This window comes from Heteronotia binoei, chromosome 10 (assembly GCF_032191835.1).
Source record: "Heteronotia binoei isolate CCM8104 ecotype False Entrance Well chromosome 10, APGP_CSIRO_Hbin_v1, whole genome shotgun sequence".
Taxonomy (NCBI): Eukaryota; Metazoa; Chordata; class Lepidosauria; order Squamata; family Gekkonidae; genus Heteronotia; species Heteronotia binoei.
In genome coordinates this window covers 89,274,945-89,293,616 of record NC_083232.1, presented here as the reverse complement: position 1 = coordinate 89,293,616, position 18,672 = coordinate 89,274,945, and the positions used below count along the sequence as shown (strand labels likewise).

General features: G+C 46.1%; 1 protein-coding gene across 2 annotated transcripts in view; it reads right to left on the bottom strand.

Moving 5' to 3' along the window:
* RAMP3 (receptor activity modifying protein 3) overlaps positions 1–18,672 on the bottom strand; it is a 106,254-nt gene that overhangs the window by 45,632 nt on the left and 41,950 nt on the right. For both annotated transcript variants that reach the window (XM_060248251.1, XM_060248252.1), the window contains exons 2-3: positions 16,807–16,836; positions 13,507–13,636 (exon numbers count right to left, since the gene is read on the bottom strand). In XM_060248251.1, coding sequence (XP_060104234.1) covers positions 13,507–13,636; positions 16,807–16,836 — 160 coding nt within the window. The remainder of the gene's footprint in view (positions 1–13,506; positions 13,637–16,806; positions 16,837–18,672) is intronic.

Genomic DNA, 18,672 nt, shown 5'->3' with positions numbered 1-18,672 from the left:
GGTGATCCTATCACCTCTCAGCCGCCTCCTCTCCAGGCTAAACGTCCCCAGCTCCTGTGCCTGCCAGGCGAGGGCAGGATATAAATTTGATAAAAATAAAATAAAAATCTTGGACTTTTAATTAATGAATAGATTGATGATTGTAAAGCATGGAATTGTTTTTTTACTAGATATTCTTATTTTTTTTAATATTTTATGTTTGTTTTTTACTATGGTTAGCCGCCGTGAGCCCGTCTGGGGAGGGCGGGATATAAATCTGATAAAATAAATTAATCGCATACCCATCTTGGCCTCATTTCTCATTGCCATTGGTTGCGACAGTTAGAGGAGTGGGTGTAAAAAAACCCTCAATAACATTGGACTCAGCAACAGCAAATTAATCACAAGGAGACCTTTTATAGTAGGGCTCCCCAACCTTTCTGAGCCCGCGGGCACCTTTGAAACTCTGACACAACATACTTTCAGTCACATAGTGGCGTGGGTAGCAGCTGCTGCCAAAGCAACATTTTTGAAAGATCTGCACAGCCAATCAAATCTCCGGCAACCAATAAGAAGCCTTGCTAGGCAAAAACACTACCTGGTCCTGCCCACATTTTAGAACACTTCACAGGTACGGTTGCCAGCCCACAGGTTCCAGTGGGGACCTCCTGGTTTCAGGGCCTCCTCTCCACTGCAGATCAGCTGGCCAGCAGGGGAAATCCCTCCCCTAAACAGGGATGTCACTGCGTGATATCCCAATGTGATGATGTCACCTGGTAATAACGTCATCACACCGGGATGTCACATGGGGGCGCTCTTGTTTTGGGGCAAACTCTATGGCAGGAGTGGCCAACGGTAGCTCTCCAGATGTTTTTTGCCTACAACTCCCATCAGCCCCAGCCATTGGCCATGCTGGCTGGGGCTGATAGGAGTTGTAGGCAAAAAAACATCTGGAGAGCTACCATTGGCCACCCCTGCTCTATGGTTTAAGCCCAGTTTAACCATAGAGTTTGCCCAAAAACCAGAGCATCCCTTGCACAATGCCCCTGCCCACCCCTAGAATGCCCCCCAAATCCCTCCACCGGACATGTGAGGGGACCAGAAAAGAGTTCAAGGGGCGCTATTGTTGAGGACCTCCTATCTTATACGGATTAGCAGCACTATTTGGAGCAGAAGTGATATTTTGTAAAAGATATCATAAAAATTATTCTGTCTAATCAAATGAAGACCATTCCTGACGTTGCCTCAGAATATGAAATCACCATCAAGCTACCAGCACATGAGTACAACTGGATAAAGGGTACCGTGTCTTGGGGGCCTTGACCTATCCATTACCTCACAATCCCACTGCTTCACAAGAGAATACAATTATTTATTTATTTTATTTTATTTTAGATAATTTATATCCCACCTTTTCCCAGATGGGCTCAGGGCGAATAACAACATTTTAAAACAGCAATTAAAACCAATAAAAGTAGCCAATACAATTTGGGGGCTCAGTTGGGCACATCATAATATACTGAACATCAGATAAGATAAAATTAGTACATCGGCAGAGGCAGTATCGCAGCATAGGGTCAGCTGATGGGATAGGACACCTGCTGCCTCAACCAAATTCCTGGTGGAATAGCTCTGTCTTACAGGCCCTACGAAAAGGTAACAATTCATTAAAGGCCCGGATCTCTGAAGGGAGCTGATTCCGCCAGGCTAGGGCCAAGACCGAAAAGGCTCTGGCCCTGGTCGAGGCTAGTCAGACATCCTTCTGGCCAGGGACAGTCAGAAGACGCTGAGTGCCAGATCGTAGTGTTCTCCGGGGCATATATGGGGAAAGGCAGTCCCGTAGTTCTCAGACGGTCAGTAGCACCAAAGTATCATCAAAAGCCCAAAAGATAAACCTTCTGTGGTGGCTTCCCACTGACATTTGGGAATAGTTTGATTCCTCTTTTGTGTGCGGGTAGACCCAGTCTCTTAATTCTAGCCCCAACAAAAACACTAACAGGTTGCTTTCAGGGACTGCTCTCTTGAGGATGTATCGACAGGCTAGGGCCTGGCAGCCATCTTCCACAGCTGCATGGGCTAACCTGCAGCCCTGCTCAATCAGCAAACACATCCCTCAGCGCCAACACTAGCTGAAGTTATTGTTAATGTACTCTGTAGGGCGAATTCGAGAGGCAGGGCCACGGAAAAGACAATGAAAACAAAGAGCCCTGTGGCAAAGTGGGGTGGGGCAAGGCTTCGTTCACCTCGACGCTTTCCCAAAGTACATTCCATACTACAAATCCAGAAGGGAATAGGCCCTTAACGGGACTCTCCCAATTGGATCAGGAATGACCGTCGTGATAGCTTCTACAACTGACAGATGGAGCAGAGTGCTGTGACGAGATTCTGAGTCACAAAATAAAGCTTGAATAACGCTTCAGTTCCTCAAGAGTTTTTAAAATTATGCATCTCAGATACCGAAATGGATGAAGGTGGGCCTGGAACCAAAGCACATCACTAATTAACTGGGTAATGACATTGGAAGAGCAACTGTATTATAAGAACATCTGAGTGGACAAATCGCAATGAATCCTGGGATTTTTTACATCTGGGCATTGAACATACGAAGCTGCCTTATACTGAAACAGACCCTTGGTCCATCAAAGTCAGTATTGTCTGCTCAGACTGGCAGCGGCTCTCCAGGGTCTCAAGCTGAGGTTTTTCACGCCTACTTGCCTGGACCCTTTTTAGTTGGAGATGCCGGGGATTGAACCTGGGACCTTCTGCTTACCAAGCAGATGCTCTACCACTGAGCCACCGTCCCTCCCCTCTGTATAGCGAATTCTAGAGGCAGGGCTATGGAAAAGACAACGAAAACAAAGAGCCCTGTGGCAAAGTGGGGTGGGGTAAGGCTTCATTCACCTTGACACTTTACCAAAGTACATTCCATACTACAAATTCAGAAGGGAATAGGCCCAGACCTGAATGGGATCTAGTGGTATATGTGGCAGGAACCTTGGCTGGGCTTATTACCTAAATGAGTCACCTGGGATCATCTGTGCACACTGTCCTGAATTTCCTGAAGAGGTGGGACATAAATGCTACCTACCTCTGTAGAGTGGTAAAGCTGCAATACTGCAGTCCTAAACTCTGCTCACAACCTGAGTTCAATCCAGGCAGAAGCTGGGTTCAGGTAGCCGGCTCGAGGTTGACTCAGCCTTCCATCCTTCTGAGGTCGGTAAAATGAGGACCCAGCTTGCTGGGGGAGGGAGAAATGTGGATGACTGGGGAAGGCAATGGCAAACCACGCCGTAAAAAGTCTGCCGTGAAAATGTTTTGAAAGCAACATCACCCCAGAGTCAGAAACGCCTGGTGCTTGCACAGGGGACGACTACCTTTACCTTTTTACCTCTGTTTTAACAAAAGATTTTGCAGTCAGAAGTAACTCTCCCCTCTTGGGTTGTATACTGTCTTGTGCTCCAGCTTCTAACAATTTGGTGTCCTTTTTTCATCTGTTTTGCACTTCTGAACACAAATATTCCAGTCCTTGCCAAGATCTAGTGGTATATGTGGCAGGAACTTAAAAGGGACTTGAACTGCCAACCCGTAAAAATGGCCCCATGCAGACTCTGTCTAGTGGGAGATTTGGAACATCAACCATTACACACCTTTTAGCGGACAGAACATAATTCAAATGGCCAGATAAACTTGCTCTGTTATCTCCAAGCAACTCCCATGCTCAAAATGCTTGCGGCTAAACCGTTTTACTGTTTTTCACATCAGCAAGTTTGTTATTTCCCTGGACTCAATCACTTTTCGGTACTTCTATCTATCTGATCCTCTGAGGATTCAAGCCGGCCAGGCAGAAAACACTTATACCTTCTCTTTCTCCCCCCCCCCCCCTCCCCAGATGTATTGGACCATCAGAAAATGCAGATCAGTTTCCCGACGGGATCATTCTGTGTTGACTGAAAGTCTTGCCTTTAGCTCAGGAGCATGGAAAACATCTTCAGTTTAGTGTCAACACATCTACACTTAAAAATGAGAAACAGAGAAATGTGTGAACTTGTTGAAATACATCACAAGTTCAACAAAGGTCACTTTCTGAGCATAGAAGTCCACTGAACCTGCCTCAAAGCATGCTCACTACTAAACTCTCTCTCTCTCTCTCTCTCTCGGCTTGGCTTCGCGAACGAAGATTTAAGAAGGGTGCAATAGTCCACATCTGCTGCAGGCTCGCTGGTGGCTGACAAGACCAATGCAGGACAGGCAGGTCCGGCCACAGTGGCTGCAGGGAAAAGTCTGATTTAGGGTTGGTGCTGTAGCAGTGCGATTCTTCCTCAATCTCCTTTTGTCCTCAAGACCAGCTTTGTTGTTATTTTTTGACCGCAAGTAAGGATGCCCGTTGACCGCGGCTAGCCAACTGGGGGGGGAGGAGACGAGCTTTGTTTAGGCCACCTTTTCTAGGCCCCTCTCCGTGTGGAGCAAGCAGTGCTGTCCCTAGATAAGGCTGCTTGGTCGTTCAGGGTGCTGCCGAAAAATGCTTTCATCTCCGGGTTAGCATCAGGCGACCAATACCCTGAACCGCCTACATGTAGGATCGGGACTGCAGCTTCCAGTGGCACCTTCCACCTGCCATTTCGCCCCTTGCCCATCGCTGCAGGACTTGATGCGTTGTGGGTTGTGTATGTGGATATGCCCTTCAGGCCTGCGCAGAGGAATTTTTTAGGTGAAGCGCAGTGTGCGCGGTACTGGCTCCACCCTTTCACCTGGGGGTCATCTGCCATGGCCCAGTAAGCCAGGACACCGGCAGTGAGTCCTCCAGGTGGTAGGTGTTACATTAACGAGCTCTATCTGCCCGGGTTTGATGTTAGAGTTTTCCTTCTCTTAGGTTGGCGAGGTTGGTGGGCCCAGCCTGCCGATCCAGTTATACCGCCGGACAATTCGGTCGCACCATGACGTAGCAAACTCTGTGAAAAACGGGGGGGACCAGCGAGAAGGTGTTGCTACGGATGCAGTAATGCAGGAGAGGCCATTGCAGTGACCATCTGTCAGGCATAGCCAGACAGTGACCATGTGGCGTTCACTACACCGGGAGAGGAGAGGCTATGTATTGCGCATACACTTTCCCTGGGGGAGTAGGATACCCAGAGGGAGCCCCCCCCCCGCCCCCACTACTAAACTATTGAGATCCAAATGTCACATTATGGTTGCTCCTAGGCCAACCACAAGGAGGACTTTTCTGCAGGTGCATTTTTCTCGCTTGTAAGCACCTGTTTCTTCAGGGTGGGGGTGTTTCTATTCTGCACGTGCTTGGCTCCCTCTAGTGGGCAAGTCAATATTACAACAGTTTATTTCCATCATCTCTCCCTGCAGTTTAAATCTGCACAATATCATAGAATCATAGAGTTGGAAGGGACCTCCAGGGTCATCTTCTCCAACCCCCTGCACAATGCAGGAAACTTACAAACACCTCCCCCTAAATTCACAGGATCTTCATTGCTGTCAGATGGCCATCTAGCCTCTGTTTAAAAACCTCCAAGGAAGGAGAGCCCACCACCTCCCGAGGAAGCCTGTCCCACTGAGGAATTGCTGTAACGGTCAGGAAGTTCTTCCTAATATTGAGCCGGAAACTCTTTTGATTTAATTTCAACCCGTTGGTTCTGGTCTACCTTCCTCTGTTGGCAATAAACCATTGTGATATCAAATTGACCAATAGAGAGAGCAAAACGTGTGGAACAGGAGGAAAACCCCCAAAAGAAATAATGTGCCTGTTCAGACGCACAGTATAATCAGATGTCGCTGCTGTTTCCTTCCGGATTTAAAGTGATTGATCAGACAGCAACACCTGCCTCCCGGTATTAACTCGTGGTAGCACCCCCCCCCCCAATCCTTCTCGAAACCGGATCATTTTGTTACCTGCTCCTTTGCGGTGTTTTTTGAGTTCTCCAGTTTCACCTTGTCGTTTTCTGTCTGGATAGTTCTGCTGTGATATTAATCAACTTCCGGATGTCTGAAGACTGTCCCAGAGCAAAAGGAGCCTCAGACATCCAGTTTACGGTTGCCATTTTTTTTACTACCTAGCGATATGCGCATAACCACATGTTTTAACCTATGTGCATATGCGCACATGTACATAATGTGCGCATGTGCATTATGTTCTTATGTGCATAATAGTGGAGGAAACAAAAAAAGAACTGCATTGTGCCGTTGCATGGATGGCAGAATACGGTTTCACCGTGGAGTGATTCAAATTGCAGTATGGCCGTCCGATCAATAATATCTGGAACAAAGATATTCGGAACAGAACCAGGTCAGTTTACCACGGACTCAACGCGCCGTGTGAACAGGGCCAATAACTTACAAGCGAGGAAAATGAGCATGCAGAAAAGCCTGGATTTTCCGTCAGACTCTGTTCTTCAAGTTCCCTTCTGGTGCAATGTGCAAATCCAAGTTCACTGGCATGATTTAAGACCAAATTAATAGATAGGAGGAGAGTCTTGAACCCTCTGGTCTCTTGTGGTCATAATCCGACCCTAAATGGGAGCTTTTTATAGGAGGAGGTGAATTCCTATCAGGGTGGATTTTTCAGGTCAATCTTGATACTCTATCCATTTTTGATTAAGAAAAAGGAGAAGATATTGGATTTATACCCCTCCCTTCACTCTGAATCTCCTTTCAAGGACAGCTCTGCTATAGCTATGGCTGACCCAAGGCCATTCCAGCAGCTGCACGTGGAGGAGTGGGGAATCAAACCCAGTTCTCCCAGATGAGAGTCCGCACACTTAACCACTACTCCAAACTAGCTCTCTATGGAAGATCCAATGAGCAGCCACGGAGGGATTCACATTTTGAAGGTATTTTTATTTTGTCTTCCCCAGCGTCAGTTCAGATGGTGAATGCTGGAGGAGGGGAGTTACAGATAAAATCCCACATATATGCAAATCTGAAATCCAAGGCTTAAGAGATGCCATGAAAACCACACCTGTGTGCCACAAACAAGGCTGCCAACCTTCAGGTGGGACTGGAGATCTCCAGGAATGACAACTGATTCCCAGGCTACAGGGGTTCAATCCCCATGGACAAAATGACAGTTTTAGAAGTTCAGTTCTTTGGCACTCTACCCCGCAGAGGCCCCTCCCCCCTCCAAATCCCAACCCCAAATCTCCAGGAATTTCCTAGCCCAGAGCTGACAACACTAGCTACAAAACAAAAACAAAACTAGAATAGTTTATGGATTTTTCTTTCAACCAAAAGGTCTAAGTCAGGGGTGTCAAACTCATTTGTTATGAGGGCCAAATCTGTCATAAATGAGACCTTGTCGGGTTGAACCATGTTAGGTTGGGCCACTCCATGTGTGTACTGATTTATGATTAGGTAACAGAGATATAAACTTTATAAAGGACACAAGCAAACACAAAAATTATTATTATTATTATTATTATTAAAAAACACCTTAAAACATCCTTAAAATATTAGTACTCAGTCTTATAGGTGCTTTGTTTATATCTCTCCGGTGGGGCCTAGGGAACCGGGCAAAGGAAGCTCTGGCTCTTTCCTTCCTTCCCCAGGGGACCAGGAGGGAGAGGAGCCTCAGCCAATGCAAGCTTGCCTCACTAGCTCTGCTGTACCTGGCAAAGCAAGCTCTCCCTCCCCCGCTTCCTCCCCAAGGGAGGAGCCTCAGCCAATGGAAAAAATAGAGGCTTTGCTCTATAGCTCCTGTGCTATTGAGCACACCTGACAAAGCAAGCTGCGATGCAGAAGGAAGCAAGAGAGAGGGAGAAGGAAGCAGATGACAATCAGTTGCTCAAGGGCCTGAGAGGAGCCCTCCAGGGGTCTGATCTGGCCCCCAGGCCGCATGTTTGACACCCCTGGTCTTTTAAAGGGGCTTCTGGTGATTAGATTGTCTTTGGGTCGATCCTGCAATGCAATAGCACACTTTTCTCATGACCCCAGTTTCATGGGAGTAATGGAAGTACATACTCATGGGACGTAATTTTTGCCCCTTGTCCATAGGGTTGCCAAGTCAAATTCAGATGATATCTGGGGACTTTGGGGGTGGGGCTGAGAGACTTTGGGGGTGGAGCCAGGAGACTTTCCCTAAAATAAATAAAAACACAGCAGTGCAGTTCCCCTGAATACAGCCTTCATTTCCTCACCCAAGCAGCTGCAAATCATCTCTGTCACACACACACACACACAGAGAAGCAAAAATAAAAGTTTGCAATCCTACACTCGTGTGGTCTCACTGGGGTAATTTACTCACAAGTTGCTGAACTTCCAATAACACAGGGGAACCAAAGTTCAAGTTTACCCTTCACTATGCAAACGACCTCTGAAAAGCTTGTACAGCAAACAGAGGGTCTGGGCTGCTTTCACAGCTACTGGGAGCAGCCACGTTGTTCTGCCTGCTCATCCCGCCCCCATTCAGCCTTAAAGACACAGACACACCATCCAAAAAGGAAGCCTTTGCAAGCTTTCTCCTAGCATTCTGAATGGGAAAGGCACATGGTAGCTGTGGGGGCGGAGCTTCCCTCGCTGACCAGCTAACTGGGGGCGGGAAGAAGCCTGGGAAAGCGAGAGAACCCCTGCTGGGACCTGGGGATTGGCAAGCCTACTTGTCCATGATGGTCACAAGGGACATGAGTAATAGTCCTCTCTCTTTGATCCTTGGGTTCTGATTCTCAACATTCTATACAATTTTGCAGAAAATCATCAGAGATAAATCCCTGGGTGACGTGGGAAGGGCCCCCCCCCCAGTTGTTCCCCCCCCCCATGGGGCCAGTAGTAGCTGTCAGAACCAATGGTTGCAGACACCTGGAGGCTTCTGAAAATGTGTTGACAGACAAGTCATTTCCCGCTCTTAATGAAATACAGCCGCCCAATTCAATGCATTCTGACAGTTTCCTGCAACCCAGAATTTTCAGCTCAGCTTTAAATATATTTTTTCATCAGAGTTGTGCAACTGCTGAGCAGGGGAGAAAGAGATAAGCGAACAGCTTGAAGAAAGGAATTGAATCCTTGCCATAAATTGAAAATCCGGCGGGGGGGAGGGAGAAAGGAACAGACAGCGCTAAGCCAGTATTGGGGCAACAGTAGAACTAGCTGGAACAGTTCACAGACGATGGATCCGATCTAAAGCAGGTTTTAAGAAGCCATCGTTCAAAAGCCTGAAAAAAGCTCCATCAGCCGATGAACAATGAAAAGGAGGACTTATTGGTTTCGCTCGAGGGTATTATTACTCAAGACAGAAAGAGCATACAGTGGGCTCTTGACACCTGCTGAACTCAGTTCTCTTCTTATGAGCCCAGTGTATGGTAGTTGAAAGCAGTGTTCCCTCTAAGCTGAGTTAGCGTGAGCTAGCTCACAGTTTTTTAGCCTCCAGCTCACACATTTTTGTCTTAGTTCAGGAAGGATGGCCCCAGCTCGCTTTAATGCCAGTAGCAAAAATCTTGCCCACAAGATTAGATGGAACATTGGTTGGAAGCATGATTTACAGAGAGCTTTGCTTGAAATCATATGTTCCATGTTCCTATATCAAACCTTAGCTCACACTGACATGAGACACAGGGTAACAAAAGATGGAAAAAACGAATCAGCAATTTTCCCAAAACTGTTTGGTGGCCACTGGATGTATTCTGTATTTAGGCACTCCAAATACAAATATTCAGCAGTGAATTCCACAGATTGTGGGTGCCTAAGAAAGAAGGATCCTACTTTGGTGGATACCCCCGTGAACACACATGGAACTGTCTTATATCAATGGGTCCACTGCTGTCAGTATTATCGACTCACGATGGCAGCAGCTCTCCGGGTCTCAGGTGGAGGTCTTTCACATCCCCTACTATCTAATCCTTAGCTGGAGGTGCTGGTGAATGAACTTGGGACCTTCTGCATGCCAAGCAGAGGCTCTTCCAATGAGCCGCACCCACAGCACCTTCCTACAAGGACACAGACATTTACAGTACAATCCTTAGTAGAGTTACACACTTCTGGGTCCATTGTTTAGGGTTGTAGTAACAGTATTGTCCCAGCCCTGTGCCGCAGAGTGGTAAGCTGCAGTACTGCAGTCCGCGGTCTCCGCTCACGACCTGAGTTCGATCCCGGCGGAAGCTGGGTTCAGGTAACCGGCTCGAGGTTGACTCAGCCTTCCATCCTTCCAAGGTCAGTAAAATGAGAACCCAGCTTGCTGGGGGAAAAGTGCAGATGACTGGGGAAGGCAATGGCAAACCACCCCGTAAAAAGTCTGCCGTGAAAACGTTGGTCGTTTTCACACTCACCTTAATCAGTAGCGACGACCCTCTTCACCGCGCAGGATCTGCGCGGATTTCGCACTAATTGCCGTGGAGCGCCCAGAAGAGCCGGAAAGTCCCGGCGCTTTTGCAGCGCAAACGGAAACCACCAAAAACCAGTTTCCGTTTGCGCCGCAAAAGCGCCGGGACTTTCCGGCTCTTCTGGGCGCTCCGCGGCAATTAGTGCGAAATCCGCGCAGATCCTGCGCGGTGAAGAGGGTCGTCACTGCTGATTAAGGTGAGTGCGAAAACGACCATTGTGAAAGCAATGTCACCCCAGAGTCGGAAACGACTGGCGCTTGCACAGGGGGACTAACTTTACCTTTTTTTAACAGTATTGTATTCTGAAGCATCATGACGCCCACCATGGTTTCCTGGTGTTCACCAGGTGTTTTCAGAAAGTGGGTGGGCCCAGGTGGGGCTTCTGCCCAAGTAGAGTTGCCAGCCTCCAGGTGGGGCCTGGAGATCTGTTTTTACAACTGATCTCCAGCTGGCAGAGATCAGCTCCCCTGGAAAAAATACAGGAACACACTGTCCACCACAAGGATTCCAAATTTATAAATTGTTCACTTCCTTAATAAAGCAATATAACATATATGTCGTGTCTATTTCTCAGTTTAAAACAATTTTATTAATTTGCAATATATTGTTATAGAAAGCTTTAAGAAAATTTAAAAATAATACAGAATAAAAACAATACATCGCTTTTCCCCCCTTCTCCTCCCTTCCTTTTTTCTTGACCCCCGCCGGTGTTTACTTAAAATTAAAAAAGAAAAAACAAGGTAACTTAACAAATCAAGAATCTCCATTTTAGAACCTTATAACAGTACGGAAGAAATAAAAAAAAAAAAAGAAAAGTCAACTCTATAAGTTCATTTTCATTTTTCAAAAAAAGAATTTACCCTTTATAAACTTTAGTCCACTATTAGCTTTTATCAAAAATCACTAAATGTCCCTTAACTTTCCATTGTTTTTCAACATAGTTTTGAAATTTCTCAACTCTTTGTACAATAAATATGTTTAAAAGCATTTCTAAGAGGTAACTACGAATCACAATAGCCACATCCAAAATCTATGAAGAAGAAGATGATGATGAAGATGATGATATTGGATTTATACCCCACCCTTCACTCTGAATCTCAAGAGTCTCAGAGCAGCTCACAATCTTCTTTACCTTCCTCCGCATCAACAAACACCCTTTGAGGTAGGTGGGGCTGAGAGAGCTCTCCCAGAAGCACTCCCTTTCAAGGACAGCCCTGCATGTGATCTATGGTTGACCCAAGGCCATGCCAGCAGCTGCAAGTGGAGGGGTGGGGAACCAAACCCGGTTCTCCCAGATAAGAGTTCGCACACTTAACCACTACACCAAACGGGCTCTCCAACGTCTCCTTAAGTCCTCGTGCTATGGCGCTCCTTTTTCAACTTCAGTAGAAATGTCCACAAATGCGTTCCAGTGAATGTTGATCTGGAGTTGTTTGCACTTTGAGGAAATTCAACAGAAGCCCACAAAAAGAGAGAAAGGGAAAATCGCCTCTTCCGGAACTTTAGACGGTTTCAATGCCCTTCTCTTCTTCTGCTCAGTCTCTCATACAAGAAATTTCTAATGGAGCCACAGAACACCTCCCTTGCACATGGATCAACACAGTCTCTTAGAAATTCTGCACACAACCCCTGGAGAAAATGGCTGCTTTGAAGGGTGGACTCTACGGCATCGTACTATGCTAAGGCCCCTCCCCTCCCGAAACCCCACCACCTCCCAGCTTCACCTCCAGAGTCTCCAGATATTTCCCAACACTGACGTGGAAACCCTATGCCCAGGGCTGGAATTCTAGCAGGAGCTCCTTTTCATATTAGGCCCCAGACCCCTGATATAGCCAATCCTCCTGGAGCTTACAGGGTTCTTAGTACAGGGCTGGCTACATCAAGAGTGTGTGGCCTAATAGGCAAAGGAGCTAGAATTCCACCCCTACCTATGCCCAAGAGAGCTTCTGATTCACCACTGGAGATGATTAAAATAATATTGCTTCAGTAGCGACTGCCACCACATTGTTGGCTTTATTCTCTCACACACTCTTTTCCCAGTATATGCATCTTTTAAAATCACTCCTCCTCTTCCCTGCACTTGGGCTTCCTCTGTGCGTGGCTCCTCCTTCTGCAGTGGCCATTTTGGGGTTGTGCCCACCCCCGTATGTCAGAATTCCAAAGGTGCCCACAGGCTCATAAAGATTAGAGACCCTGCCTTAAAAATCACCACGGCTGCCAAGTGCGCCAGAAGCTGAGTAATACAGAGCCATCCTAGAGCACATAACAGCACATATTCCAGAGGTCCCCAATGCAGTACCTTTCCTGGAGCCCATCACATGTGTTTAGAAAAATGGGCAGGGCCAAGTGGAGCTTTTACTCGCCAAGGTTCCTGATTGGCCGTTGGGGATTTGATTGACTGTACAGATTTTTGTTGAAAACATTGTGTTACCAACAGCTGCCACCACAGCACAAAGATCTTCACCGTGGAACTATGCACCCATTATGCTATGTTAGAATTCCAAAGTTGCCTACAGGCTCAAAAAACTTGGGGGGGGGGGGCTGACAAACACCATCACCCAGGCCTTGGGAGTTTACTTAAGAACATAAGAGAAGCCATGTTGGATCAGGCCAGTGGCCCATCCAGCCCAACATTCTGTCACACAGTGGCCAAAACCCCCCCAGGTGCCATCAGGAGGTCCACCAGGACACTAGAAGCCTTCCCACTGTTGCCCCCCACCAAGCACCAAGAATACAGAGCATCACTTGCTTCAGACAGAGAGCTCCCTGTGCAAGGTAGTTCCCTGTGCAAGCACCAGTCGTTTCTGGGGTGACATCACATCACAGTGTTTTCACAGCAGACTTTTTTACAGGGTGGTTTGTCATTGCCTTCCCCAGTCATCTACACTTTCCCCCAGCAAGTTGGGTACTCATTTTACTGACCTCGGAAGGCTGGAAGGCTGAGTCAACCTGGAACTGTCTACCTGAACCCAGCTTCCGCCAGGATCGAACTCAGGTTGTGAGCTGAGAGCTTGGACTGCAGTACTGCAGCTTTACCACTCTGTGCCATGGGGCTGCTTATATCTATACCTTCCATCTATACCTTGTGGCTAATACCAACTGACGGACCTCTGCTCCACATGTTTTATCCAATATAAGAACATAAGAGAATCTTATACACTTAATAGATAAGTTGAAAAATATTTCTTCTAATGATTGAAATAATGTAGCTTACAGGATAAATTCTGTCAAGTTGCACCACTTTCGAGAATCCACTTTGTGCATCATCTCTTCAAAGGATTTCCCACACACTGGCAACTTTTGTAACATGAGGGATTCATTGCAGACAATCCCCTGTTGTGCACCTAGAGCAAAATAAATCAACAAAGAAAGATGCGTAATCAGCCTCTCTCCAGAGAGTAGTAAGAGCTTTGACTGCTTGAAAACACTCATGAAGAGTCAATAACACAATTTTAAAAAGATTGCTTAGCCTATCTGCAGTACAATCCTAAAGCAGACCCTTTTAAGCCTACTGATTTAAAAGGACTTGAAAGAGGGTACCTTCACTTAGGATGGCAGTGTTTGTATCTCGGGCTGATTTAGGCACTGCAGTGGTTGCATATGTAGAAGAAGAAGAATTGTAGATTTATACCCCACTCGTCTCTCTGAGTCAGAGACCCAGAGCGGCTTAGAATCTCCTTTATCTTTTTCCCCCACAACAGACGCCCTGTGAGGTAGGTGGGGCTGAGAGAGCTCTGACAGAAGCTGCTCTTTTGAACAACTCTTGCGAGAGCTATAGCTGACCCAAGGCCATTCCAGCAGCTGCAAGTGGAGGAGTCAGGAATCAAACCCGGTTCTCCCAGATAAGAATCCACGCACTTAACCACTATGCCAAACTGGCAAATGTAAAAAAGCAATTAATCTTGGGAAGGGTCATAGCTTGGTGGTACAGTAGAAGGCTCAAGTTGCAATCTCTATTATTCAGTTGAAAGGAACTCAGGAATCAAAGCAAACAGGTCTTGGCTAGACGGACAGGCCCATAGGGGTAAGTCTGCTTTATATATCAGAGTTCTACCTCTGGAAGGTGCTGACATCAGAACCACGCAAAACCCTTCTCATAAAGTCAAGTTCACACAGATCAGCAAACTCATATAGCACAGCCCTTCTTAGATTCAATCACATGAGGCTGACTGTAGGTGAGAAATCTTTATTCCCAGAAGTTTCCCCCTGCCAAAAAAAATATTAAAAATTCAATAGAATGAGGACAAAGATCCAAGACACGCTCCGAGCCACTGAATTTATTATAAATGCTGTCCATCATTTTTGCATGAGGAACATTCAAAGCACGTCAATGGTCTTCACCCTAATGGGGGAGGCATTCAAAACAACTTCGCACTAGACCTTTAATCCTGGTTTAGTCGTGTCCCCAAGCTGACATTCTACACTAAAAGCATAGAATCATAGAATCACAGAGCTGGTTTCTCTGATTCTAGTGTAGAATGTCAGTTTGGGGATAGGGCTAAACCAGGATTAAAGGTCTACTGCAAACTACTGTATATGCAGACCTCGAAGGATTTTGCTGAAGGTTAGAAGTAGTCCTAAGCAATACTCCCTCTAAGCCAAGGGTGTCAAACATGCAGCCTGGGGGCCAAATCAGGCCCCCGGCGGGCTCCTATCAGGCCCCTGAGCAATTGGCTGTTGTCTGCTTCCTTCTCCCTCTCTCTTGCTTTCTTCCGCATAACAGTTTGCTTTGCAAGGCTTGCTCAATTGCACAGGGGCTACAGGGCAAAGCCTCTATTTTCTCCATTGGCTGCGGCTCCTCCCTTGGGAAGGGGTGGGGAGGCAGAGCTTGCTTTGCCAGGCTTTCTCAAGCAGAGCTACTGAGCCAAACCTCTCTTCCTTCTATTGGCTGAGGCTCCTCCCCCTTCTGGTCCTCTAGGGAAGGAAGGAAAGAGCCAGAGCTTCTTTGCCCAGTGCCCTGGATCCCATGGGAGAGAAGTCGGTTTTATCATAGAGTTTTTACCCAAATACCAAAGCACTGCCCAGAAGTCACTGGCATAATGATGTCACTTCCTGCATGATACTGGCTATGTGACCTAGGCCTTCTTTTTATTCGTAAGTTCTCTCCCCCATCCTCCACCAGTTGCCAGGGGGGATCTGGCAAACCTAGAGGGTGGTCACTTTGGTCTACAGTAAAATAGCTAGATTAAAGTTGAGGAACACTTTAGAGACCAGCAAGATTTTTAAGGTATAAGCTTTCAAAAGTCAAAGTTCTCAGAGGAGCCAAAGTGCTGAAATATAGCTGGATTTTCCAAGATTCTGTTCTGTACATACCAAAGCTGAGTATATACGTTGCCTGTTTTCTGACAACATAGTAACAATGCACACTAGGAATTTTGAGGGTAGCACATCGCCCTTATATGGAGACTCTGGACGTATGCATAGTAGATGTAATGTCTGAGAAGGGGTAACGTTACTGCGGAGAAGAGAGCCAGAGAACCCAACTGTTATGCCTCCTTTCAACATGGAGTTTGGGCAACAGACTCATGTGTGTTTCTACTAAGTATTTCTGCAGGCATGCATGATTTGTTTCCAAAGAAAGCAGAAAGCGAATACTGAATCAGCTGCAGCTAACTCTGGGCAACTCGCAGGCCCAAGAGAAAATCTGACAAGCTATAACAGATGCAATTAGATTATAAACTCTACGGTCTGACCATACGCAAGAAATACAGATTCTTTTAAATGCAGAAACTATGGTGTACTGCATCCAGGCAGCCTTTAACAAGCAGTGGTCAGTTAATCAAAAAATGGGAGAAACAGAATTGCCTGTTGATGTCAGATTTTTCACTTAAACTAGCTCAACAGCTATTATTTAGCTTTGGCTAGCACTGATTCCACAGATATGACATCTGAGAAGGGAAGAAGAAGAAGGGGAGGAAGAGAAAGAAAGAAGAAAGAAAGAAAGAAAGAAAGAAAGAAAGAAAGAAAGAAAGAAAGAAAGAAAGAAAGAAAGAAAGAAAGAAAGAAAGAAGAAAGAAAGAAAGAAAGAAAGAAAGAAAGAATACCCCGCCCTTCACTACCAGGAGTCTCAGAGCGTCTTACCATCTCCTTTCCCCTTCCCACGACACCCTGTGAGGTAGGTGGGGCTGAAAGAGCTCTAACAAAAACAGGAGTTCCTGCTACCAAAAAAAAAAGCTTTGTTCAAGGCAAAATAAAATCATCACACCGTACGTACTTCACACAGGTCAGTGTACCCTATTTCTCCCATAGTCCCTCTTTCTCAGTAGGAAAATTGTTAATGTCTGAAGTAGCCCTTACGGGTATTTTGGCATTAGCTAGCGAGCTAGGCCTGGTTTTCTATCCAGAGATGTAATCACTTTGGAATATCCCAGCAGGTGTTTTCCTGTACCAGCTGCTCATTCAAAATACTGCCATGGGACCAATAAAGAATCTCTGACTGTATCTTTTGAAAAAAGAAAAAAAAAACCACTAACATAAGAAGAAATCATGCAATTAGAGATCATTAGCTTCTTACCTGCTAATCCAATGATCATTAGGCCATTCACTAGAGAGGGGGAAAGAAAGTTGTTAGAATATCATTATTCTAATATGTTTAAAATTATATTAATGAGAAACATAACATATAAGATTGGTTAACATATAGCAATTTGGCAAATGGGATCCGGCACCCCTCTGACCTGATTACTCTTCTATGCTGTTCTATATTGTTTAAAAAGAAGACAACTGCGGTTTTCTAGGTATTGAGCAATATTCTCCTTGTAACACTTATTTTATGTCAGTTTCTACGAACTCATATATAAAACTGATTGCTATAGGATATAAAGAAACCGCTAAAGGAACCTCCCTCCTCAAAAACCACATTCTGGGTCAGTTGGAGCTCCCAGGTCAGTCTCAAGGGCAGGTCAGTGTAGAGTGAGTTACAGTAGTCTAGCCTGAAAGTGACTGTTGCATGGATTAACTATGGCTAGGTTGGGATGTGACAGGAAGGGAGCTAATTGCTACGCTTGGCATGCATGGAAAAAACACCAGTCTTGCAAAGTCAAAACCTGGGCCTCCATAGTTAAGGAGGCATCATGACCAAACCCATGACAGATTGCGGTGCTAATGATGCCCCATCAAGAATGGGAAGTCTACGTCCCAACCCTGAAGCTTCTCTCCCAGCCACAGAACCTCTATCTTTGTTGGATTCAGTCCCAGACTACTCTTTTTAACTATCCTGCTACAGCCTCCAAACCTGCAAGCCAAATTATGTGGGGCAGTATATGGGCGGCTGTCCAGCAGCAGATATAGCTGGGTGTCTTGCCCAAAAAATCATGATTTAACGTACTCCAGCAAACAGAGCTGCCACCAAGTAACATTTAATATCCTCAAACACAGGGCTTTTTTTTGAGCAGGGAAGCACAGGAACGCAGATCCGGCTAGTTTGGTGTCAGTGGGTGCGGCCTAATATGCAAATGAGTTTTGATGGGCTTTTTCTACAAAAGAGCCCTGTGTGAAACAATGCCTTACACCAGGAGTGCAGCCTAATATGCAAATGAGTTCCTGCTGGGCTTTTCCCACAAAATAGCCCTGCTCATACCTTTAGAACCAAAGATTCTCCTAGCTAATTCCTTTTTTTTTTGGCTATGAACAAAAGTACCATGTCGATTGCCTACGAGCAGAATCGCTGAAGGTTGTCAGTGGGAGTTTCATTCTGATCAAACTCCGCTACAATGCAAATGGAAGATCTCTGCCCTATAATTATGAGCGTGCAGTAATTATGCCTCCCGGTTCTGGTACGTTTACAACTTTTGAGTCATTTTCACAATTTAGACGACCACCAAAACTCCTAGATGGAATGTGAATTTTTAATTTGGCATCTGCGCATTTTGTAAAAGATGACAACCGTTTTTTAATCTTTTAATAAAGTGGGGGGAAAGTCCAAGAAGAGGAAAATCCACAGCTCTGTTACGTGGTAAAAAAAAGGTGCACGTCAAATGTTGTTCTACTTCACAGCTCGTAAAGTAGGGGTTCCCAACCTTTTTGAGCTTGAAACCATGTTTGAAATTCTGGCACAGCATAGTTGGCACAGCAAGAGATGTATTAATCACAAAATGGCCGCCGCAGTTTTACTTCAGTCACACAATAAAGATCCTTATGCTGTGGCACCAGAGGCTACCAGACGCGTAGCTACAGTGGGGCCCAGGGGGCCAGGCCCTTCCTTTCAACCCCCCCTTCCATTCCAACTGTATAGCCCCTCCACTGGAGGGCCCCCAATCTGTCCCCTTTGCTTACCGCCACTCTGAACAAGTAGCAGCACTGCTGTTGGTCTTTTCCCTTTTTTTCTCCCCTTCCCTAATACAGCATGCAGAGCAAAGGCAGGGGGAGTCAAGAAGTCTCT